Source organism: Rhineura floridana, chromosome 3 (assembly GCF_030035675.1).
Source record: "Rhineura floridana isolate rRhiFlo1 chromosome 3, rRhiFlo1.hap2, whole genome shotgun sequence".
NCBI classification, from domain to species: domain Eukaryota; kingdom Metazoa; phylum Chordata; class Lepidosauria; order Squamata; family Rhineuridae; genus Rhineura; species Rhineura floridana.
In genome coordinates this window covers 152,423,945-152,449,272 of record NC_084482.1, presented here as the reverse complement: position 1 = coordinate 152,449,272, position 25,328 = coordinate 152,423,945, and the positions used below count along the sequence as shown (strand labels likewise).

Sequence of the window (25,328 nt, the reverse complement as noted above, 5' to 3'; positions counted from 1 at the left end):
CTTCAAAGAGAAAACGGACTAACAGGCAAGCACCCTTCTTTCTATCTTTTTTTTTACTTGGTTTAAATTGTTGCAGCAAAAAGAGATTTGTCAAATGAATCAGCTTTAAAGAACTTCTGGGTGAGCTATAACTCTTCTCTGTTATTCACGAAATTAACAGCTTATCTCTGCTTCTATTGCAAAAAGCTGTCCTGGAAGTGCATTCTAAAGATATAAACAGAAGAGGGATTTCTATTCCGAGGAGAAAAAAATAAAAAATATGAACTTTGGAACTTTATATTGTCTGGGACTATTCTCTTTTTGGTCTATTTTATTTTGACGAATCTGCTTCTTCACGATGCCACTAACTGTTTTGATGCTGGGAAATAAATTTGTTTTGTATTCTTGAACATAGAGAGATAAGGCAGGCTGCTCTGTTTATACTGTGATGTCATCAAGCCTGGAATATTAACCCAATTGTTGCTGAAATAAGAAGTGGTTCTTCTTTATTTTTGTTTTGTTTTGTTTTTGTGGTTTTAAAAATGGCAATCAAGAAAGTGGCTGAGAATCTGGAAGTAATTATGTTTCAGAAAATAATGGATGAGATTGAGATAACGAAACAAACCCTGCGACAGGGTAGTAAGGAGCTGAAAATTGAACTGAGCAAAATGACGCAGGAGCTTAAAGAAATAGGGGATCCTGTGAGAGAGGAGAATGAGATCAGAGATGAGAAAAGAAAAAGAAGATACAAGCCCTGGAGATTGGAACAAATGTGGAATTGGAAAAAGATCTGGAGTTTATGGATATTAGAAATAAAATCTACTGTTTGGAATTTAACGTTATCTCTGAAGAAATTAATGAAGATATTAGAGATAAAGTTATCAATGGCTTGGATAATTTTCTGGACTGGAATGACGTGATGGAGCTTGATATAGAGAAAATCTATGGAATTAACTGCAGCCATGTGACAATGGAAAAACTCTCAAGAGATGAGCCAGTGCATTTTGTAAAAAAGAAGAACAGAGATATGACTTTACAACAATATTTCAGCAACTTATTCAGAATCGATGGCAAGAAAATATTTGGGATAGAGGAAATTCCCATCAGACTCTTATTATATGACTATGGCTATGACAGCAAGATTATTATGGAATACTGATAATGGAAGATTGGACACTGAAATTACTGGACTTAACAGGACTATTGAAGATGGAAGATGGAATTAATACAGATAATGGAATAATGGCTATTGAAATTATTGGACCTAACAGATTTTGATGAGATGGATTAATCGATATGTTTATTTGGACTATGGTTATGACAATAAGATTATTATTATTATTAACGAGATGGGTTAATCGACATGTTTATTTGGAGAAAAATTGATAGATATATTTCTTAAAGAATTGAAACCTCTCTTTGACTTTTTGTGGAAAGAATAAAGTAATGTTTATGAGATTTGATGATTAATTAAGATAACTACTGGAGGAAAGTGATTTTATAATATGATTTAAGAGACAGGATTGTTATATATTGTAGACCTATAACTGATCTGCGACAAATGGGAAGTCAACATTTTATTTTTTTGTTTAATCATTTTTGTTTTGTTTTGTTTTTTGTCTTTGAATGTTTTATGATTTTGTTTTGTTTGTTTTATGAAAATTTGAATAAAAATTATTGTAAAAAAAAAAAAGAATGCCCAGAAATTTCCACTGTTTTGAAACCTGATGACCATTGTTAAGTCTGCTCCTTGGAAGAAGGGTGCAATAGAAAGGTGAATAGTAATAATCAGGGGTAGGTTGTCAAGAGCATTTTGTACCAATTTTGAAAGAGCCTTTATGGCCTCCCACTTCGTTACTGGACTCATTTTTTTAAAAGTGCTCACTTTTGTCTTTAAAACTCTGAACAGCCTGGGATGGGATTATTTGAAGTATCGCCCTTCTCCACGTGAACCATCCCAGAAATGAATATCCTTGTCTGAGGCTCTTTCCTGGGTACTTCCTGCCTTCTGAGGTTGGGTGGGTGGCTGCTGCAGAGAGGGCTTTGGCGGAAGTGACACACACATTGTGGATTTCTCCTTAATTTGTGTCTGGCACATTTTGCTAATCTTTTAAGTACCAGTCAGAAGTCTTTCCTGTTCTTTTGGGCTTTTAATGACACTTGCCTTGCCTTTTTTATATTACCTGCTTCCTCCCTCTGTGTTTTATTTTTAATGGCTCTTGGTTTTGTACTATTTGCTACTGCTGTGGGTTTTAAAAAATATATATTGTTGGCCACCTTGAAACATCTGTTTAGAAAAGAAATGTAAATTCTACAGCTAAAATGTGGGCTGTTTGGGGTACATCTGTACAGTCCATGGGGTTTGGTCATTCTCCTAGATTTGCCATTCCTTTATTTATTTTTATTTTTTTAAAGTCAAATTTCTCACAAATGTTTTCCATGCTAAGAAGATTGCAAATGCAATGACCAAATTTGGGGTGGAGTGGGGAACTTGTAGAAAAATGCAAATTTTTAGGGTAGTGTTCAATGGTGGTCCTATTCAGAGTAGGCCCAGTGAATAGCCGTGACTAACTTAGTTCATTGATTTCAGTGGGTCTAGTCTGAGTAGGACTTAGCTGACTATAACACTAAGGTTCTACTCAGAGTAGATCCATTGAAATGAGTGAACCTAAATTAGTTATGGCTATTAACTTCAATGAATCTACGACTAGTATTGAATACCACCCTTAATCTTTGGAACGGCAGTGACATGGGCAAAGTGACAGAACTATCAGATTTGCAGTATTTTTTCCAAGCACAATTTTGAAGAAATGAAAGTAGGGAAATCTTTCCCTCTGAGCTGGATGCAATGTTAGGCATGTTAACACCAGACGACATCTGTGGGACCCAATGAACTGCATCCTAGAGTATTGAAGGAACTGGCTGAAGAACTCTTGGAACTGCTGTCTATTATATTTGTGAAATCATGGAGGATGGGCAAAGTGCTGGATGACTGGAGGAGGGCTAGTGCTGTCCCTGTCTTTAAAAAGGACAGAAAAGAGAACTATAGACAAGTCAGCCTGACATCGATCCCTGGAAAATTCTGGAGCAGATTATAAAGCGATCAGTCTGTAAGCACCTTGAAAACAATGCAGTGATTACTAAAGCCAAAATGGATTTATCAAGAACAAATCCTGCCAGACTAATCTTATCTCATTTTTTGACTGGGTAACCTCCCTTGTAGACTGTGGGAATGCTGTGGACATAATATATCTCGACTTCAGCAAAGCTTTTGACAAAGTGCCCCATGATCTTCTGATTAGTAAGTTAGCTAAATGTGGGCTGGATGGAACAACGATAAGGTGGATCCACAGTTAGCTACAGAATTGTACTCAAAGAGTGCTTATCACTGGTTCCTTCTCAAACTGAGGAGAGGTAACGAGTGGAGTACCACAGGGCTCAGTCCTAGGGCCAGTGCTCTTCAACATTTTTATTAATGATTTGGATTAGGAGGTGCAGGGAATGGTTATCAAATTTACAGATGATACAAAACTGAGAGGAGTAGCTAATACCTTGGAAGACAGAACCAAAATTCAAAGGGATCTTGATAGACTGGAGCATTGGGCTGAAGACAACAGAATGAAATTTATCAGGGACAAGTACAAAGTTGTACACCTAAGAAAAAAAAACCAAATGCACAGTGATAAGATGGGGGATACTTGGCTCAGTAATATTGCATGCGAGAAGAATCTTGGGGTTGTTGTTGATCACAAGCTGAATATGAGACAACAGTGTGATGTGGCTACAAAAAAGGCAAATGCTATTTTAGGCTGCATTAGCAGAAGTATAGTTTCCAAATCGCATGAAGCATTGGTTCCCCTCTGGGTTGGACTTGGTGGCCTTATAGGCCACTTCCAACTCTATGATTCTACATAATACCTGCAATGATTGAGGCCATCTTTCCTTGTACCAGGCTTCACACAGCACTGTGGGATGGTGGTGGAGGGGAGATGATGACAGGAATTGGTGTCTGAACAGAGCAGCAAGCAAGAAAAAGGTGTTTATGGGCACTATTTGGGCTGTTCTTCAGGCAGCAAAATATCATGGATTAGTATTGACACTAGTTTCCCCTGAGTTGTAACTCTGGAGGATATTTGTGTACAGTAGTGGAAAAGCAGGGCTCTTGACTGCAATGGCTATTTTAACTGTGCTATCCCAGTTGTATAGAATTTTCTACAAAGAAAGGTCAGTTAGTTTAGTTCCATGTAATTAAAGTCCAAACCTTTGTGGGAACCTACCTCAGCATTGCTGCTTTCAGTTCCAAACAGCAGTAAAACAGCTTGCAAGGGAGACTCATGTTAATGACACATGGTCCCAATTAAATGAACATTGACAAGGCAAAGAGGAAAGGCAAGGTCAGATTTGTCTTGGTGTTATCTTCTGGAATTTCCTCATGCTTGGATGGGTGTCTTGAAGTGATAGGGGTGAGGAAATGTCAAAGCCTGAGAACTCGAAACACAGCAATGGACTTGAAGTAAAAATGAAGTCAAATTTCCTGGAGCTGAATTTGTTAGAGGGTGATGAGTATACATAGCATGGGGTTTACTCAGCTGTTTTGGGGGGAAGCTAATGAAGGATAGAGGAGTACTGTATTATACCTTCACACCCTGACTGTGTTTGCATGTTGTCTCCAAACAAATTACAAGCTTAGGTTCAGTTGACATAGCAAGGCAAGTCTTGTGGTTTGTTGCTCTCCATGTGGCCAGAAGTTGAAGAGGAACAAAGTAGGAATTTGTGAGCCGCATGCACCAACATGGCTGCTACTTTAAACCATAGTTAAACATTAACTTTGGCATAATTTGACCTGCGAATCTGGTCACTAACTCATCTGCATTTCATCTGTAAGCAAAAAAATTGGTCCAGTTTGGGAGTATTTTTGGAGTAATGGAATTATATGTTGAAGGATTTTGTTGGCATAATAATGTCCAACATTTAGAAATGATCTTTTGGGGCTGGGCCATGTATATCTGCTGTATCCAGCTCACAGAATACTCTTTTAACAAAAGCTCTATGAAAGGAACATTCCATCAGAATGTGCACACAAGCATTCATGGAAATTATTAACAACACGTCCCTTGTATAAAGTTGCATCCATCTACTTAAGGAAGGGCCAGGGCTCAGCCCGGCAGTGCATTTTCAGTGGTGGAGTTCAGTACAGGGAAGCAGTAAATAAAAGTATGTGCATTTCCCTTACCATTGAGTAACCTCAAATACCCTCAGGTGGTTGTGGAGGGCATTTGCAAATAATAAATGTACATAATAAAATTATAAACAGTAAAATCACAAAAACATAAAAATAAAATATATAAAATACAATTAAAATACATAAAATACAATTAAAATACATAAAATACAATTAAAATATATAAAATACAATACACACACACACACACACATAGGGATTGGTACTAAAGGGACTACAAAGGTAAAATTTAACGTAGAAGGCATAAAATCAGTGTCAGGCTCTACCTTCAGTCCCTCCCAAAGGCACTCTGGAACAAGATCGTTTTCAGAAGTCTCCAGAAAACCAACAGGGAGGGAGCAGAGCAAACTTCTTGGGGTAGAGTATTCCAAAGCTTGGGGGCCACAGCTGAAAAAGCTCTCTACCACATGCCTGTCAATCTTTCACTCCAGGCACACAGAGGAGGCCAGAGGCAGATGATCTTAAATCCCGGCAGGTACACATGGGCGTAAGCGGTCCCTCAGGTATATTGGTCCAAGGCTGTTTAGGGCTTTAAAGGTCAGAACCAGCACTTTGAATTGGGCCCAGAAACAAATTGGGAGCCAGTGGAGTCGATAAAGCACAGGGGTAATATGCTCCCTGCGCCATGCTCCAGTTAACATTCTGTTAACATTTACACCCTTTATGGTTTGACTACAGCTTTTGGGATCATATTTGTGAGTGAGAACTGGAAAGTCAGTTCCTTGAAATGAATGTTCAAGTGGTGGGCAATGGTCCAAGAACAGAGAATGTAAGGGATATTTTGTGCTGTAAAATAAAGTGGTCTAGTTCTTGATTCAGATTTCGTTTGCTCATTCTTTTTGCGGCTTTGTGTAAAACAAACCTTTTCCCCGATCGTGTGCCACAGGGAGAGGAATTGCTTGTTAAGATAGCTCTTGGAACTTTTGTGATCCCCATGGTGAATGCAGTGGCATCATGCTGTAACCTGTAGTAGGCAAATGTGCAATCAGACTCTGAGACTTCTGTTTTGTGAGGTTTTGGAATTTCCAGGGTTTAAAAAAAAAAGTGCATTTTCTTCCTTTAAAAAACATGAACTACAAAGTATCTTGTTTCATTTCCCCATATCCAACAGAGTGAAACAATCAAATTTTTCATTAGAAGAGAGAGCCTCAAATAATACAGACATGTATCTACCTAAGGTGAACCATATGAAACTCCCCAACAGATCAAAATTCAGGTTTTTCACCTTACTACTCACTTGATCGCACTGCGCACTGACCATGGAACTGAATTTTGCACCCTTCTGAAGCAGACTCCTACCTATGGCTTGGCTCCAACATATATAAGAGGCCACCTTCTTCCCTGAATCCCATTGTAATTCCAAAGAACAACTAAGAATATCCCCTTAGTGACAATTTCTGTGTATTGTCAGGATATCATATCACATCCAAGTGACCTGTAACTGAAGATTTATCTAGGTCTGACTGCTCTTAGAAGTAGTGTTGCAAAATGTTTTTACTAATATGGATTTGGGCAGGTAAAGCCAGAGTTTCTGTGACTATTAGTTTTGGTTTTATTTGTAGATTCTAAACTAGCTATCAACCTCAAGTCTTTATGCCAAATATAAATAGATTGCATTTAATCAAATAAACTGTATCTGTTTTGCAGTCAGATGTGATTTCCAGGCAGGATTTTAGTTTTGATGCTGAGCCCATTTTGATTAATGCCTTTTTCCCCCTAACAGCTGGCTCCTGAAAATGCCTATGAGGTGCTTTGTGTCGCAGACATGTACCTGTTACCTGGGCTCAAACGACTGTGTGGGAGGACTTTGGCCCAGGTTCTTGATGAGGACAGTGTTGTTAGCATCTGGAAGATTGCAAAGTTATTCCAGGTGACCCGGCTGGAGGACCAGTGCACGGAGTACATGGCAAAGATCATTGAGAAGGTAAAGGGGGAAACCTTCTCTAGGGGGTGGGTAGTATGTGGCAGCCAACAGGAAACTAGTGTTCATCTCTCTTTAAAAGCCTTAAGCCAGATGGATGAGTAGTTGCCCATATTTCTAAAATTAGTCGTCATGATCACTGTACAAGAGTGCTTGCAGAACAGCCAGAGAAGTTGAGATGGAGGACTACCTCCCATGTTACAGGGAAATACGTTAAAGCTCTCCTGCAAGCTGCTCCTTCAACTGAAGAGTTTTTGCCAGTGCAAAAACGATGAGTTTGGTTTGCATTTTACCTTTTTGGCATGGTTACTTCTAGAAACTGTAAGCAACTATACTTCTGGAGAAATATCATAGTTCAGTGGGTAGAGTACTTGTTTTGCATGAAGACAGACCTAGGTTCAATCCCTGATATCTCCAATTAAAACAGCCGTGGGGAACCTCCAGCCTGCAGGCCTGGTTAGGCCTGCCAGGACTCTCTACTAGGGATGGGATCTGTTGGCTGGTGCCACTTTGAAAACATTCCATTGACCTAATAGGCAATATCGATTTAAGGTCGTTCTTTATGTAGTAGCTACTTTTACTGGTCCAATTTTGTTCTCCCAAAAATAATTGATAACAATCGATTAAAAATCAAAAATTGATTTTTGAAAGGAAATATTGATAAAGGAAAGGAAAGGAAAGCAACTTCACCACCACCACCTCTGCTGTGACTGAGGCTGGTCAGTTTTCACATTAGCAAGCAGAGACCAGCTGTTTTCCTTTTGGAAAGCAGTTTTCAATGCTCCCCATTCTGCATTTCCTCCTTAGGAAGCCTAGAGTCCTTAATGTGGGTAAGACTCTAGTCTCTAGGCTTGCCTTTTAATCATTCACCAGGTTAACACAACAGAGATTAGAAGGCAAAGCTAGAGTCTTGCTCATGTTAAGGACTCTAAAAACTCTTTAGGGCAGTGGTTCCCAAACCTTCCTCCAGGAACCGCTTAGGCACATAGGGAGCTGCCTTTTACTGAGTCAGACCATTGGTCTGTCTAGCTCAGTATTGTCCGCAGTAACTGGCTGTGGCTGTCCAGGGTTTCAGGCAGGAGCCTCTCCAGCCCTACCTGGAGATGCCAGGGATTGAACCTGGGACCTTCTGCATGCGAGGCAGATACTTTACCACTGAGCTATGTCCCATCCCCAAAATAAAAGTCACTTGAAAATTGCGGAGAGTCTTGGTGGACCACTTAATGATTTTTCTGCCTCTTGTAGCAATTGTAATGTGCTGTGCTAGATGCTGTATGATATTTAATTGCATTTTATTGCTTTTAATTCTATGTACTGTATTTTATTGTATTACAATTTGCATTCCATAAAATTCAAGTGGTAAGACAATAAAATACAACAATAAGAAATAAAAGAAGCAATAAGAATACAGTTAAAAATCAATATGAATGCTTAATGCGGACATGCCGCAGACTGCCTGAATGAATCTTGTGGACCATTAGTGGTCCATAGAACTCAGTTTGCGAATTCCTACTCTAGAGCTAGGCTTGTCTTTTAATCTTGATTATAGGCTCTGCTTGGAGCCTGGATTATTCGGGTGGAGTGGGGAGTGGCAGAGAGAGAGAAACCTGTAATGCTGTCCTGTGAGTACAATCAATAAAAGAACAAGATATTCGAGGAAATATTTCAGGGGGTGGGGAATCTGGTGTTGGGGGAAAGCCACTGAAGTTCGGAGAGAACAGGATTGCTCTGCAAAGATGGAGAATATATATGCTGTTGAAGAATCCAGTACTAAATCCGAATTCAGCAGAATTCTCATCCATCCCTACTCTCTGCTAGGCCTGCACGGCTGTTTTGGCCAAGTCATCCCCATCTGCCCTTCACCTGATGTGATACGTGATGTCAGATGTGGTGCAGGCTTTGCAGCAAAGATATGGCTTTGCCGAAGGGGGATTTACAGGCACTGCCAATCAGTTGATTGGCAGTGCCTGCATAGCCCAGTGTGCCTGGCTTCACAATCTCCAATGATCAGCTAATCTTTGTAGCTTGTGAAGTCCACTGCACAATGCCCACCTCCCAAACATGGCCTACATAAGGATCCAGCAAGATCCAGTTCCCCACCCCTTAGCTGAAAGGATAAGGTTGCGGATGATAGAAAAGGTGTCTGCCTGAAACCTTGGACAGGCATTGCCAGTCAGGAAAGATGATACTGGATTAGATGGACAAATGGCATAAAGCAGTTTCCTAATATGTTCCTAATCTAGACCCTTGGATTAATTCTGGACAATCAGCTATTTGTGTGAATTGGCAGCAATGTTATTCAGGCCAATTTTAACCAAAATTTAACCAGAAAAGCCCCTTGCAAAATGAGGGGATTCCGAAGTGCGATTGTAAAAGTTGTAGTAAGCTGCATGGGCACTACTTTATACAACCTAATTTCATGAAGAGGTACCCATACTACTTTAACCTCTGGTGGCAGCTATGCTGTACGTCAGTATAGTAGAGAGTGGGTATATCCTAGTGGCTAAGAGTATAAACAAGCTCCCTTGTTTTAAATCTCATCTTGGTGATAAAATTCCTAAGTTGTCTTGGGTACTATTTCATCTGTCTTCACCTTCCCTTCTATAATATAGAAATGAATGTCACACTGATTTATAAGACTTCTGTACTAGAACAACATATTAAGTGTTTTCTGGACACTTAAAATATGTTCTCTAAATACTAAGTGTTTTGATTATTTATGAAGTGAATCTAGCTCGGAGATTAGAGGTCTCTGGATCATCTGATTGTCTGAACTAGTTTTCTTGGTTAGCTGACTTAACAGGCGAGGATTTTCAGGTGCAGAAGTAACACATGAAAGAGCTCAGTGTCCTAAGTAGTCATAAGGTATGCTGACACAGTTTGTGTTGTGGGGGAAGATCTCATACATACCAACTCTCTGTTTATACGCAGCAGTGGATTCAGTCTTCTACTGCTTTGCCCTATGGCACTGTTCTTCAACCTTGGGCCCCCAGATGTTGTTGGAGCACAACTCCTGTCGACTCCAGCCATCTTAGCAAGTGGCCAGGGATGATGGGAGTTGTAGTCCAACAACATCTGGGGACCCAAGGTTGAAGAACAGTGCCCTATGCTATGCTACTGTACTGCACACGCTTCCTTTATGAAGCATTAGCCTAATAATGCAAGCCGTATCTTCCTATACTGGATCTTGGTTACAAATACCAGCTTAAGCTACAAACTTGTTGCTGTGTGAATGTTTCTGTAGCAGTATGAGCTGCTGCATGCGGACGTCACTTATGTACATATATCCTGCTGTCTTAATACCAAAGTTTTGAAATTGAAATTGAAACTTTATTTTTACCGCGCCCTTTCTCCAAACTGGAACTCAGGGCGGCTTACAAATAAAACTACATGTAGTTAAAAACATAGAAAAACATACAATTAAAATACAATTAAACTATGCACAACCTTAAAACCGTAAAAGGCACTTAAAAATCTAAAAACAATTAAAAATAATACAGATAATAATATAAAACAATAAAACAAGCCTTGTAAAGCCCAATCCTAAACACCTTCTATCCCCAAAGCCTGTCGGAATAAAAAAGTCTTTACTTGCCGACGGAAGAATGGCAAGGAGGGGGCCATTCATGCCTCCTTAGGAAGGGAGTTCCAGAACCTAGGAGCTGCCACCGAGAAGGCCCTATCCCGCGTCCCCACCAATCGCACTTGCGAGGTTGTTGGGACTGAGAGAAGGGCCTCTCCTGAAGATCTCAGGGCCCGGGCAGGCTCGTATAGGGAGATACGGTCTGACAGATAGCCTGGACCTGGGCCGTATAGGGCTTGAAAGGTCAAAACCAGCACTTTGAATTGTGACCGGAAACAAACTGGCAGCCAGTGGAGCTTTTGTAACAAGGGAGTTGTATGGTCCCTGTAACCAGCCCCTGTTACTACTCTGGCTGCAGCTCTTTGTACCAGTTTAAGTTTCCGAACAGTCTTCAAAGGCAGCCCCACGTAGAGCGCGTTACAGTAGTTTAAACGGGATGTAACTAAGGCATGCATCACCATAGTCAAATCAGGCATTTCCAGGAACGGGCACAGCTGGCGCACTAGTCTTAAATGGGCAAAGGCACTCCTGGCCATGGCCAAGACCTGGGCCTCCAAGTTCAGAGCTGAGTCCAGGAGCACACCCAAACTGTGAATCTGTGTCTTCAGGGGGAGTGTAACGCCATCCAGCACATGCTGAATCCCTATTCCCTGATCTGCCCTTCGACTGACCAGGAGCACCTCTGTCTTGTCTGGATTTAGTTTCAATTTGTTCGCCCTCATCCAGTCCATCACTAATGCCAGGCACTGGTTCAGGACCAGGACAGCTTCCTTGGCTTTAGGTGGAAAGGAGAAATAGAGTTGGGTATCATCCGCATACTGATGGCACCGAACCCCAAACCCCCGGACAACCTCTCCCAGCGGTTTCATATAGATGTTAAATAATATGGGGGACAAAACTGAAACCTGAGGGACCCCATAGATCAACGGCCAAGGAGTTGAACAGGAGTCCCTCAGCACCACCTTCTGAGTTTGTGCCTCCAGAAAGGAATGGAGCCATCATAACATGGTGCCCCCAAGTCCCATCCCAGCAAGGCGGTCCAGAAGGATACCATGGTTGATGGTATCAAAAGCCACTGAGAGGTCCAGTAGAACTAACAGGGAGACACTCCCCCTGTCCAGCTCTCTGCGAAGGTCATCTACCAAGGTGACCAGAGCTGTCTCTGTCCCGTAACCAGGCCTGAAACCAGACTGAAATGGATCCAGATAATCCGTTTCATCCAAGAATCTCTGGAGCTGGGCGGCCACCACACACTCTATTACCTTGCCCAAAAATGGAATGTTGGAGACTGGCTGATAATCTCCCATTATAAAGGGATCCAGGGAGGGCTTTTTCAACAAAGGCCGTACAACTGCCTCTTTTAGGCACGATGGAATTCTGCCTTGTTGTAAAGAGGCATTAACTACTCCCTTCACCCACTTGGCCAGTCCCCCTCTGGCACTTTTAATGAGCCAGGAAGGGCAAGGATCCAGCAGACATGTGGTGGCTCTCGCCTCTCCAAGGATCTTGTTCACATCCTCGGGCTGTACAAATTGAAAGGAATCCATTATTATTGGACAAGCAGGAGCCAAAGTTACATCCCCTGAGACTGTATCAATTTTAGCGTCCAAGTCGGAGCGAATCTGAGCGACTTTATCTGCAAAGTGCCGTGCAAATTCTTGACAGCGGGCTGTTGAGTGGTCTATATTACCCTCCTGGGGGCCAGAGTTTAAAAGACCCCTGACCACTCAAAACAGCTCCGCTGGACGGCTCCCAGCAGACGCAATGGTGGCAGAAAAGAAAAGTTTCTTCTTAGCCCGCGCTGCCACAGAGTAGGCCTTCAGATAGGCTGTAGCCCGTGTTCGGTCAGACTCGCACTGAGTCTTCCGCCAACGTCGCTCAAGTCCCCGTCTTATTCGTTTCATCGCCGCCAGCTCCCTGGTAAACCAGGGAGCTGGTTTGGCTCCACTCTGTAAGAGCTCAGGAGCAATTGTGTCCACCGCCCTGGTCATTTCCCCATTCCAGAGGTCAACCAGGGCTTCGACAGAATCACCTGCCGCGGTGACAGGAAAATCCCCAAGAGCCATCAGGAAACCATCCGGATCCATCAGCCTCCTAGGGCGGACCGTCCTAATCGGTCCCCCACCCCTGCAGAGGTTCCCAGCTCAGGCCACGCCCAGAGGATGTGTAGGGGGTCGAACCCAAGTCACTGTCCCTCGGGGCCCTGAAACCCCAAGCGGATGAGGCATGTTGTCCCCAAAAGTGGCCCGTCTTCGGCCCCCGGGCCGTATAGCCCTGAGCTACAGGTCTTCGGACCACCTATCACCCCCAAAGGTGCCTAAAGGTGTCATCTAGCTGCCTTTGCCTTTTAACCTTTTCCTGCACTTCTTTGCCCAAGTGACCATTGACATATGAAAGGCAAACAGCCCCAATCAGCCTATTAATCCCCACAGTCACCCGTGCTAACCCTTGACCCTTCCCTGCTAACCACAGTGTAGAGTAGGCAAAAGAAAACTGCCGGTGAATCTAGGCAAGCAGGCCAAAAATTCCTAGTCAGCCCCGTAATGACCAAATGAATCACACTGCAGCACAGAGAGGGTCAGGCAGGTGCTGCCAAATTCAAAGGAGGGCGGGAAGCTGGCGGCACAGGCTTAAGTACCACTGGCCGCCCCGCCCCCCCATAGATGCGTGCTGCATTGGCACCCAATGCACACGCACCCCCCAACATGGTGACTCCGGCATCGGCTGCAGCCGCAAAGCTCGCCCCTTTGGCCCAGTAAGTACCAGGTGCGGAGCGGGATTGCAGCCTCCTGCCAAAATGAAGCACAGACACCGTTTGTTGGGTTGAATCATGAACAGAATCCAGTTAGCATAATGAACCAGCAGAGGGGAAATTAAGTGCGGGAGCATCCTGATGAGCCAGGCAAAGCCTGCTTGCAGTTATAGGGCAACCCAACCCTGCCTGAGCCAGGGGCTCCCCTGTGCCAGACCCCAGCTCAGGCCACACCCAGAGGATATGTAGGGGGTCCAACCCAAGTCACCGTCCCTCGGGGCCCTGAAACCCCGAGCGGATGAGGCACATTGGCCCCAAAAGTGGCCCATATTCTGTCCCCGGGCCGTATAGCCCTGAGCTGCAGGCCTCCGGACTGCCTATCACCCCCCAAGGTGCCTAAAGGTGTCACCTAGCTGCCCTTCCCTTTTAACCTTTTCCCACACTTCTTTGCCACGGAAGGGGGACAAGCCTCTGCGTGGCCTCCCTTTACCCCACACCCCATAAGAATCTCGTGTAGGCCCCTCTGCAGGTCCATTAAGAGGATATTGCTGCCCATGTCCATCAGATGCACACTGTCTGGCCGAAACAACTCCACCCTGTCATAAGAACATAAGAAGAGCCTGCTGGATCAGGCCAGTGGCCCATCTAGTCCAGCATCCTGTTCTCACAGTGGCCAACCAGGTGCCTGGGGGAAGCCCGCAAGCAGGACCCGAGTGCAAGAACACTCTCCCCTCCTGAGGCTTCCGGCAACTGGTTTTCAGAAGCATGCTGCCTCTGACTAGGGTGGCAGAGCACAGCCATCACGGCTAGTAGCCATTGATAGCCCTGTCCTCCATGAATTTGTCTAATCTTCTTTTAAAGCCGTCCAAGCTGGTGGCCATTACTGCATCTTGTGGGAGCAAATTCCATAGTTTAACTATGTGCTGAGTAAAGAAGTACTTCCTTTTGTCTGTCCTGAATCTTCCAACATTCAGCTTCTTTGAATGTCCACTAGTTCTAGTATTATGAGAGAGGGAGAAGAACTTTTCTCTATTCACTTTCTCAATGCCATGCATAATTTTATACACTTCTATCATGTCTCCTCTGACCCGCCTTTTCTCTAAACTAAAAAGCCCCAAATGCTGCAACCTTTCCTCGTACGGGAGTTGCTCCATCCCCTTGATCATTCTGGTTGCCCTCTTCTGAACCTTTTCCAACTCTATAATATCCTTTTTGAGATGAGGCGACCAGAACTGTACACAGTATTCCAAATCCGCCAATGGTCTAATGTAAGTTTTGTACACATTTGTACGCCACCTGCCCATTGTCTGTAGCCTTTGAGAAACCCAGGTGGGCAGCGGTGGAGGCCGCACCTATCCTGAAGGAGTGTGTTCCGAACTTACAAGGGTCCACACCTAAGTTGCGCAGCATGGCCTTGGCCACTGTCCAGAACTGGTACTTGGTGAGGGGGTGAGTGTCTCTGTGTGTGAGTAGATACCCTGAATGCAGCCCCCGAACCACCACGAAGCGCTGCAAAGCTGTTACCGGGCAGAGCTCCTTCTGCTGACGGGGCTAACACAATCAGGCATCCCTTACCATGTTGGTCAGTCTTGGACCGTCTAAGTTGCAGGAGGGCACACTCCGCCTCCCAACTGAGGTCTGAAACCATGAGGGCTCGAAGGGAGTTATCCGTCTTAGACCTCGCCACCATCTCCCCGATTCTAAAAGCCCTGAAAAATAAGGTGAGGGCAGCCGCATGAAATAGCAGTGCCTTAAAAGGGGAAGAACATAAATCCCTCCACTGCCCTTGCAAGGCGAACAGTAGTTCTGGGGAAAGGGGGAGGCTTGCATCCGGGGTGCCTGTGCACCCGTGGGACCAGCCCTCTAGCATGTGGCGGACCCTAAAGTTGCCTGTGTGGTCCTGGAAGCCCTGTGCCTTTGCCAGGAAAGAAAGTCCCAAGAGCTTACCTCTGATGGTCCTAACTGAGAGGCCCGTCCGTTTGCCCTCCATGCAGAACTCCATAAGATGCTCCATGAGGATGGGCCACTCCTGTGCGTAGCCTCTGGCCTCCTTGAAATGTGACAGCTCACTACCTGCTCCCCGGTAGCTGGCCATGGTGCTGGGTGCCACAGTCAGGCTTATGGCCCTTTCCGCTTCGTTCCTCCAATCTCCCATAGCGCTGGGGGAACCACATCCGGTCAAGCCCTTGCCCACTGAGCCAGCTGGCGAAACCTCTCTATCTGGTTCCGTGATAGAGCATCGGCAAAACTGTCATCTATACCCGGTACATGGCGCACCAGGAACAGGATATTATAGCGCAAACACTGGAGCACGAATGCTCTCACCAGGTTCATAACATTGGGTTTTTTTGAAGACGGTGTAGATAACATGCACTGTAAGGAGGTTGTCGCACCAAAAGGGGACTATGGAATTACGCAACTTGGCGGGCCAAAGGTGCACGGCTACAACAATGGGAAAGAACTCCAGAAACGTAAAGTCCCGGGTTAACTCAGCCTGTGCCCAGTCCTGTGGACAGCTACCATGGCACCATGTGTCGTGGAAAATAACCACAAAACTGCAGGAACTTGAGGCATCCGAGTGCACCTGCAGCTCGGCCTCCAACAGGCGCTCCCTCCTCCATAGGGATACCCCATTGAATTCCCGCAAGAAAGTGGACCACACTGCCAGGTCGGCTCTAAGAGCGGCTGTGACCTGCGTGTGGTGTTGTGGGCGAGATAGGCCAGCCATGGCGTCGTATATGCGCCACAGGAATGCATTCATATGGCCTGCCAGCTCCTGCAGTATGGACAACGTCACCTTCTTGGACCCGATGACTTCAGAGATTTTCCCGCTGAGGGCCACCAGCTTGTCCTGAGGGAGCCTACAGCACTGGGCTACGGTGTCAGTCTTGATGCCCAGAAAAGTGAGAGCGGAGGATGGGCCCTCGGTTTTCTTGGCTGCAAGGGGGACCCGAGTTCCTCCGCCAGCTCTGCGAAATGGGACATAAAGGCCTTACAGGTGCTAGCGTCGGCAGGGCCTGCAAACAGGAAATCATCTAGATACTGCACCACTGATTGCAGGCCTACCCATCCCCTGACTGCCCACTCCAGGAAAGAGTTGAAGCGCTCGAGTACTGAACATGAAATCAAGCAGCCCATAGGCAATGCCCTATCCACATAATATTCGCCAGCGAACATAAAGCCCAACAGTTCAAAGTCCTGTGGGTAAACAGGGAGGAGACAGAAGGCTGACTTGATGTCATATTTTCCCATGAGGGCCCCGATCCCGCAGTCCCTAACCATCTGCACCGCTGAGTCAAGTGATGTGTATCAGACAGAACATAAGTCCGGCAGGATGAAATCATTGACAGACTCACCCCGAGGGAAAGATAGGTGGTGTATGAGGCAGAATTCACCTGGCACCTTCTTGGGAACGAGGCCCAGCGGAGAAACTCTAAGGGAGGGGATGGGTGGCACTGGGAAGGGGCCCAACACTTTGCCAGCCTTAACCTCCTTCTCTGTTTTTACCCACACAACCGATTCCATGCCCACCACTGACTTAAGATTGTGGGACATAAAGGCCTGCCTGGGACCCAAGTAGGGGATCCTAAAACCCATTGTGAAACCTTCCGGCAAAAACTGTGCATCTTGGACTAGTGGGTAACGACTGAGCAAGTGTTGGAGCTCCGTGAGCTTAACTGGGCTGGGGCCCTTTTCCTTGAGCTGTGCCAGGAGCCCATGGCTTTCTAGAGCTGGCGGAGTCCCTGCTTCCAGCCCTGAAGGGGCGGCCCCTGGGGCAGCCCATGCAGGTGTGTCCCCCCCCCCCGGGCATATTGCACACTCGTGTTGGAATCTGCAGAGGCTCCGACCACAGGAGCCCCGGAAGCTGAACTCCCAGCAAAGCAGGTGGGGTTGAACCCCCTGCCCTGCCGACCCGCGGGAAGGAGCTGCTGCCACCTGCTGGGCTAAGAGGTGTCCGCTGTCTGTCCTGTCACTGGCCACGGGCTTGGAGCGTGACATAAACTGCAGCCACAGGTCAGCCTCCTTTTTGTCCCAGGGGAGGGAAGTGTCAAATGCCGCCCTCATGTGGAACGCCTCATCAAAGGTGAGCCCCTTGGAACTCAGAATAACCCCAATATATGATGTTGAGGTATTTAACAAGTACTGAGCCCTTCTGTGGATGCTTCTGCATCACCACCCTCATGTATGTTAGGAATGCCGGCAACCAGTTAGCCCAAGTGCACTCTGTGTGTCGCCATTTGGGTTTACCCGGTTCCGCGTCATCACCCTTGTCCCTCTTGGCTGGCTCCCTATATAAAAGTGAGAACAGGTCCACCTACTCCCCTTTCTATATTTTTTCCTTGGTGCCGGGTAGAAGGTGAAAGTGAAAGCCTAGTGGGGCTGATGTCTCCCCAAAAGCTATAGCTTCATCCCTCACTGAGCCCAGAGGGTCAGCAGCCTCTACAAGAGGGGCAGCAGATGAGGGCGGACCCCCCTCCTGCCAGTGCACCCACAGGGGACTGCCACACCAGCTCACAGGCCTCCCCCAGCTGTTGCTGTGGCATATTCTCCCCATCCCCCATGGGACACCCTGTTTGCCCGTACCCCTCCATCATCGCTGGCGGAGAAAAGGGCCAGTAGGGAAATCCCCATGGGGCCAGTTCCACTGCGGCTGACCCTGTTGGTGTGCAGCAAAAGGGGACTCACCCAGTGCGCTGTCCGATGTGGGCCTCCTGGAGGTCTGCGAAGTGGGAGCTGTTCCTGCTGCTGCGCTGGTTGTCCTCATGTCAGCCCTGCTGGGCCTGGCCTCAAGCGCGTCCAGCCGAGCTAGGATGGTATCAATAGCAGCCTTGTTAGCCCTGCTCCGTGCGCATTGCATTTTCCCGCGGGATTGCTTAGTCGGTGGCTCCTTTGCCCTCCCAGACACATATTGTGCCTGGGGTGCATCAGGCTGGTGTGGGCCGCGCTCTAGGGCTTCCAGCGTGGCCAGGATGGCTTCCCATGGTGGCCTGTCCTCCTCCAAGGCCGCAGGGGGTGGGGTGGGCGCCCACGCCCACCCCCTTCCTTTAGGGCCACCCACCTCCTTTCTTTGGGGCCTTTCCTTTTTGGCCTGCCTTACCCTTTTTTGGGTGGTATCTTCAGCTGTCTGAAGCGGACAGGGGCACCCCCCAGCTGGAAGGGCCACGCTTTTCAGAAGGGAGGGGTGGGAGCACCAAACCCAGCTTCACCGGTGCTACTATGGCCCAAGGAACCTGGGCCGATGCAAGCACTGAGCGCAAGCGAGGGGGGGAGCGGAAGCCCTGCTGCCCAAAGCTGGTGCTGAATGCCAGCTCCCAGCATGTGTGTCCCCATGCCAGCTGCAGTGGGGGGGGGGCAGTGCACCGCAATGAAGGAAAAGGCCGGCCTGCACCCAAAGGGAGCCGCGGAAGCCTGCTGTGACTGGACTGGCCATCCCTTAGCCCTCCCGTGCAATGGACTGGCAGCGAAGGCAGAAGAGCCACACACCCCCGGGCAAAATGGCACCGCACGCTAGCCTCCCGCCAAAAATTCTCCACAAAATGCCAGCCAGAAAGGCCGCTTAGCTGTGGATGGGCTGCTGCTGCTGCTGCTGCTGCTGCTACGCCGCCACTGGTGCTGCAGTGCCACCAAATTCAAAGGAGGGCGGGAAGCTGGCAATGCGGACTTAAGTACCACTGGCTGTCCCGCACCCCTAGATGCTTGCTGCATCAGCACGCAATGTGCACATACCCCCCAACATGGCGGCTCTGGCATCGGCTGCAAAGTTTGCCCTTTTGGCCCAGTAAGTATTGGGCACAGAGCGGGATTCTATCACCCTAACTGCATTGGTGCAGAAACTAGTTCTGAATTGTGTTTTAATTGGACAGTAGCAGTAATATGTATGATTACCAACGTTTGCCCCAGGAGAAGAGCAAGAGCGCTCCCTTCTTTCCATCTTTTCTCATGCTGGACCAGTTGTAGTATGGACAGGCCCATGTGGCAGGCACAATCTTGGTTCTGCTAAGCATTTTGGAGCTCAGTCAATTCACTGATTTTTAAAAATCGCTCTAATTGGCACACCCACACACATTGCAACATTCTTTACTTAACAGGCTTTCAGAAAGGTGTGAATTTTTTTCTTGACTGTGAAAACACATTGAAGAAAATTTCTTAACAGCTCCTCTTATACAAAAGTTCCTCTCCCCTTTTTTCCCCATTAAGAACAAACAAGAAACTGGCTCTCAATGGTGGTCGCTTTGATAGCCAAACAAAATCGAGGGCTTGGCATTTAACCTCACTGCTTGAGAATCCTGGAAAATTCTATTTTTCTTACACCTGGGTTATGCTAGGACAAGAGGCCATCAACAGTAGCTTTTAGATGAAGAATCTATACTGGAATCTAAAAATGCAGGACTATAGAGGCAAGTTTTTTATGGTCTGGGTTAGGTATCTACTTTGTCAGCCTTTTTGCGTCTGTGAAAATTTGTTATAAAGATATTCCTGCTTTACAGGATATTTGCTTTTTTAAAATCTTTGAGTAGTACCCATAAAGTGAGGAGGCTAGTGAAATAGAAGATTTTGTGTCACCGGTCTCCTTCCAGCAGAGATTTAGCAGGCATCCTCTCTTTCGACTTTCAGTCTCTTGACTTTGTTGGGGGTAGCCTGAGATGTTTCTGCCGCTCCAGGCACCTGCACCACACTGTATTTTCATTGGAAGTTTTATAATCACTGTTTTTTAATAATGTTATTTGTTATTTAATTTTGTAAATTGTAGTTTTATGGATGTATTCCTGTATTTGTGTTTTTCTTGTAAGCCACCTTGAGGGCCTTTTGGCCATAAGGCGGGGTATGTATGTATGTATGTGTATGTGTGTGTATGTATGTTTGTATGTATAAATAAATAAATAAAACAATAATAATAATTTGTGCCAACTGCAGCTGTTTAAATTGTTTTTGAGTAGCCAGTCATTTTAATGATTGTTTTGTATTGCTTTTAATGTTCTTATGTTGCTGTACATCAACCTGATGTTTTGCGAGAGGCTGGTATAATTTTATAAATGAATAAACAGCAAATGACAAAGTCCTGAAGGTTGCTCTGATCGCTATGCAGTAGCTAAAATTCCAGTTCTTGTGTGACCTTGTGTTGACAACATTTCTATTTATGATATTAAATAGTTCAGTAAATGATGGGATGGAGGGGGGCAAGAGTGATGAGTGGTTCCCAAGTGGAAGGCTTTTCTATAGCAAACAGGTAAAGGAAGTTTCAGATAGCTATGCCCCCCCTTTTTTTTGCAGTGTTTCAGCCCAGACCTAAGGCTGCATTTTTTAAAGATACACCTTTCTGGCTTGTTTGGTCTTCATCAAATCAAGCTCAATTAGACTCCTGATGAAAAAGGTGGTCTTGTTTTATGCTGTTTCAATAGAGTAATTGTTTTCTGTTATGAAATTTAATATTTTACTTTCACTGTGGACCTTTTTTAGTAGCTTGTGCCCATATGGTGCAGAATTCCTTCTCTATTACCACTGCTGTTCAAAATCTAAATTAAATCATTATACTCTCCTGTGTACTTTCCAGTTTGCCGATTTCCTTACCACATCTCTTGTCTCTCCAGTTAGTGGAGCTTGAGGAGTTTGCAGTGGCAGTGAAGGAGAATGCTGAGGCAGTCGAGGAACGGCAGGAGACAGACTCCATTCCTCTTGTTGACGACATCCGCTTCCATATAACCAGCAATGTGCAAACGTACAGTGCCATTGAAGAAGCTAATCAGAAACTGGAAGCTCTGGATAATCTTCTGGCCAGCATAGGGCTCGAATGCTAATCTGGGACATCGCCTTGTGTGACTTCACAGCACAGCAGTTCTGTCTCCTTGTCCCCTGGATTTTGTAGCGCCTTTCCCTTTTTATGCATAATTTCAGTTTCTGACTTTGCTAGTATTCAGAGCATTGCATCCTGGTTTATTTTTCTTCTCCCAAGGATCAGGTCTCCAGACGCAGCTCAGATTTGAAAACATGGCCGTTGTACATGACAGCGCTGATGGGTGATCTGCAAACCAAATTTACTGAATGTATTATTTGGCACATTGTGATGCTGCCAGATGTTGCAGGCCAACAATGCCTAGTGAAAATTGGTGCAACCTGCAGAACATTGGCACAACATGTTCCTGCAAGAAAACTAAAGCAGATTATATTCAAGGCAGGAATGAATTGGACTACCTTTTATGAACCATATTTTACAGGGTAATTGGGGAGATAAGCACTTTTACAGGGTTACAGAGATGTTGCATTTGTGCAGTGGTAAATACATTTGCCTGCTGCTTGCCTTGCAGAAATGTCTGTGACTATTCATCCTGCAACCTTATTTTCCAGATTAGCATGATGAGTAGAACCTTGGCTTTCTAATCCAGATGCCTTATTCTTCAGCAAGCTCATGTTTGTTCAGGTGTTGGTCTGCATATTATTCCCCATTTCTGCAATTCTTACTGCAATACAGTACATTACCAAATTGCATGGCTTGACTTGAGTACAAACACTAGGTCCCCACCTCCTTTTTTGTTGCTTTTGTAGTGGTTTAGCAGGAACTTTAGTTATATATCTGGTCCACTGCAAGCATAGTTGTGACCCTTTTTAGATTTCATTGGACTTGGGGGATTTAGTTCAGATGTCCACAAAGTCTTCAAATCCTGGTTTGGAGTATGTGAGTGTATGCGTGGCATGCAGCATTTTTTCCCCTTTTGTAATTGAAGCTGAAATTAGCCCTATTCCAATGTCGGTATTGGAGGATAGTAGTGGAATTGTTATGCAACCATCTCTACCCCTTGATGCACTCAATACCTACACATTTGAAATCATATTTGCATTTGAGCATACATGCAAATAGCATAATTGTTACATTGAAAAATTGAGAGTCTACAAATTGCATGATTCTGGCCTGCATGTTGGAGTATAGACAAGTTGGTCTCTATGCAAATGTATTCAGTGTATGGCTGTTGGGTGCACTGAGGGCATGAGGCCAAGCAACACACACTTAAAATATGTATACATACACACACTGCTAACATCTGCATCAGGCTGTTGACAGTAGTGGATATGTCAGATGAATTGTTATGGTAGCTAAAAGTTGTAAGAAATCTATCCTAAAAAGCCTATCTGGGACAAGTGGGATATAGCCATCACCCCTTTTCTGTGTGTTTAACATCTCAGGACTGGTGAGTATATGCATGCAAAGCAGTGGGTCAAGGACATAGAAATGCCTTCTGCTAATGTTAGTTACGAGCTCTTCTGATTGATCTTTATTAACCCACATCATTGTAATGGGCTCAGACATTGCACGCTGGGCTGGGGAAACTAAGCTATTGGTGACCAGAGTCTTGAAGGAAACAATGGCTCCCTACTAACCAGAGTGTGTCCTCTTTCCGCCTACCCTGTTCCCCAGTGAAATAACATGAGTTGGAGGAAACTGCAGTGTGGGCTGCATAGTACTCATCCTACAAAGTATTTCTCTCTCTGCTGAGTTTAGTAAAGCATCTGTTTTGCACAGTAATGTACCAAGGCATATCCCTTAAGGCTACCATGAGTTACTTGATTTTTAATGCAGACAACTCTTAAAATCTCCTAGCAAGCACTACTCTGAGATTTGGGCAATTGGAGAAAAGCTTGGGGGGTGGGGGGGAATTCAAGAAAGGGGTGTGTTGCTGAGCATGGAACCTTTCCTAGCTAAAATAATGTAGGGGCTCTGCACCACATTACCTCTTTAGAATTATGTGCTTTATAGATAAAAAATGATAAAGAATTAGACGAGGCCCACTTTGGATTATCTTGGTAATGTGATGATTGTTCATACACAAATACTACATGACTTCATCACTACAGTTGTATTAGTAGATGAACTTGTGGAGGTATTGGTCTGGCAGATGTGACACTGGGCTCTTATTACTTCAACTTTCCATAAAGTGATAAGTATTTGCAACCAAGGTGAGGTGAAGAACTTGTTTTGTTGTTTTCCATTGTCAGAGCTGTGATGAAGTGAGAAGCTTATGTTGGGTATTTTCCTATCTGGTTTCTTATTTTGACTTGAACGACATAGATGATATTGTTCAACCATGTAAGCAGAGTCGGGGCTCACCAGGAGTTACTGCCTGCCAAGCTAGAGACCCATCTTCCACTAAATGCTTTGTGATAGAATGGGAAGAAGGAAATATGTGTGTCCCAGATGAGGTACACTAGCAGGACAGATTGAGTTTTTGTTGTCTTTCTCCAGAGACATATATAATATTGCTTCCATATGGGCTCATCTAAAGGAGTTGAGGCACTTAAACTCTGAGTTGGTCCAGTCTCTGCTGTGAAATGCACAAACGTCCCATTGCAAACTTGAGTCTCAAGTCTCTCTTGAGCCCACACAATCTGTGCAACGTGTAGCCTAGTTTAAGGCACTAAAGCAGGATGCAAGAACAATAAGAGCCCATGCAGTATTTGACAAATGAAACCTTCATCTTGGCTTAGAGTTTTGATGCTTTTGTCTCCTGGGTTTGTGCCAAGGAAAGCACACCTTTTAAAGGAATGGTACATATTCAAAATCATGTGGAACTATTATGCAGGGGCAGCAAATGAACAACCTGCCAAGGTATTACTTTTCCTACATTTCACCAAAAGTAAACTTGACAGTCAAGTTTGATGCTAGAATGTTTGGAACCTGGATAGTCTGGGCAAAGATCCTCTCCATTTTGTCATAGTAACAATTTGGAAGGGCGCCTCTCTTAACAAAAGGGCATCATGTTGAAGGAGACCCATAACTTTCTTATTGTGCTGCTGATTTCATTCTGTTTTTTAGTCTTCCTGTTATTATGAAACAGGATTCAGCTGGTTATCTGGTGAATTTAGCAAACTGGTTATTAGCCTTTTTCTTTTAGTTGTAGAGCTAGTGAAATAATTTTCTGGGATAAAAACAAAATCAGTCAGGGTGGCCTTTCTATTTTCCTGCCTAATAACAAAGGTTTGCCCGGACTGTTAAGTAAGCTGAGAAATTCAGAATGGATTGCCATTGTGAATAAATTTGGTAGCTATGTCTTTGAGTTCATGTTCTTGGTGAATTGTCCCACTTTGCCCTTTGCAATCATAGCTGGAGAGGAAACATACCAGGAGCCACATTTACTAGTGAAAGATCACCTACTTTAAATAAAAGGAAGGGATTATTGGGTTTCTAATTTTATTGAACTTGCTTTTCTTGGCAGTTGGTTATAATTGTTATGCAAGGCAATTTAAATGCAGATGGTCCCATTTTGTTTACATTGATACCACCCTCTGCTGTTTTGTTAAAAATAAAGAGAATGTACAGCTTTTCAGAATGGCAATATATTTAAAAGCTTAATATATAAGCATGTGTGCAGCAATAAAGAGTCTATTTCATTAGATCTCGTTTTGCCATGTGTCATTAATTAATTATACTAATGAGTCCTGAAAGAGCTTCAGGATACTTCAGCTCCCCAGTCCTCAGGCAGCAGTTGTGAATGTGATGGCATGTAACTGTCAAGTGCTGCACACAAGTGTTTTCACCCCTTTTATTCCCCAACGACTTCTTCATGGTGTGGACAAAGAGTGGGATGCCTAATAGTGATGACTTTGATGCCATTTAATTCCATGCTTCTAGCCATGATCATGATGTAAACTTACTACCAATAGATTTGCCTAATACCCCAATCCCTTGGCTTCATGACATTCCAATATCCCATGACTCATATGCTGTAGTAGTGTGCATGGGTGCACACATGCACTCTCTTACTCATGGAGTAGCCTAGAAAATGAGAAGTTTTGGTTGGGTGTTCCCCCTTGCACGCACACTTGTCGCAGAATGCTGGAAGGAGGATAAATTTGAACCAGT

At 45.0% G+C, this 25,328-nt stretch overlaps 1 protein-coding gene and 1 non-coding gene across 2 annotated transcripts in view; one reads left to right on the top strand and one right to left on the bottom strand.

Moving 5' to 3' along the window:
* The window catches only part of ABTB1 (ankyrin repeat and BTB domain containing 1), a 70,041-nt gene extending 45,182 nt beyond the window's left edge, over positions 1 to 24,859 (top strand). Inside the window, exons 11-12 of the mRNA XM_061618372.1 lie at positions 6,945 to 7,145; positions 21,067 to 24,859. Coding sequence (XP_061474356.1) covers positions 6,945 to 7,145; positions 21,067 to 21,273 — 408 coding nt within the window. The 3' untranslated portion in view covers positions 21,274 to 24,859. The remainder of the gene's footprint in view (positions 1 to 6,944; positions 7,146 to 21,066) is intronic.
* Positions 8,241 to 8,317, bottom strand: TRNAA-CGC (transfer RNA alanine (anticodon CGC)). Its single transcript has one exon. It is a non-coding gene; the product is annotated as a tRNA-Ala (tRNA).
* Positions 24,860 to 25,328: the final 469 nt, after the last annotated feature.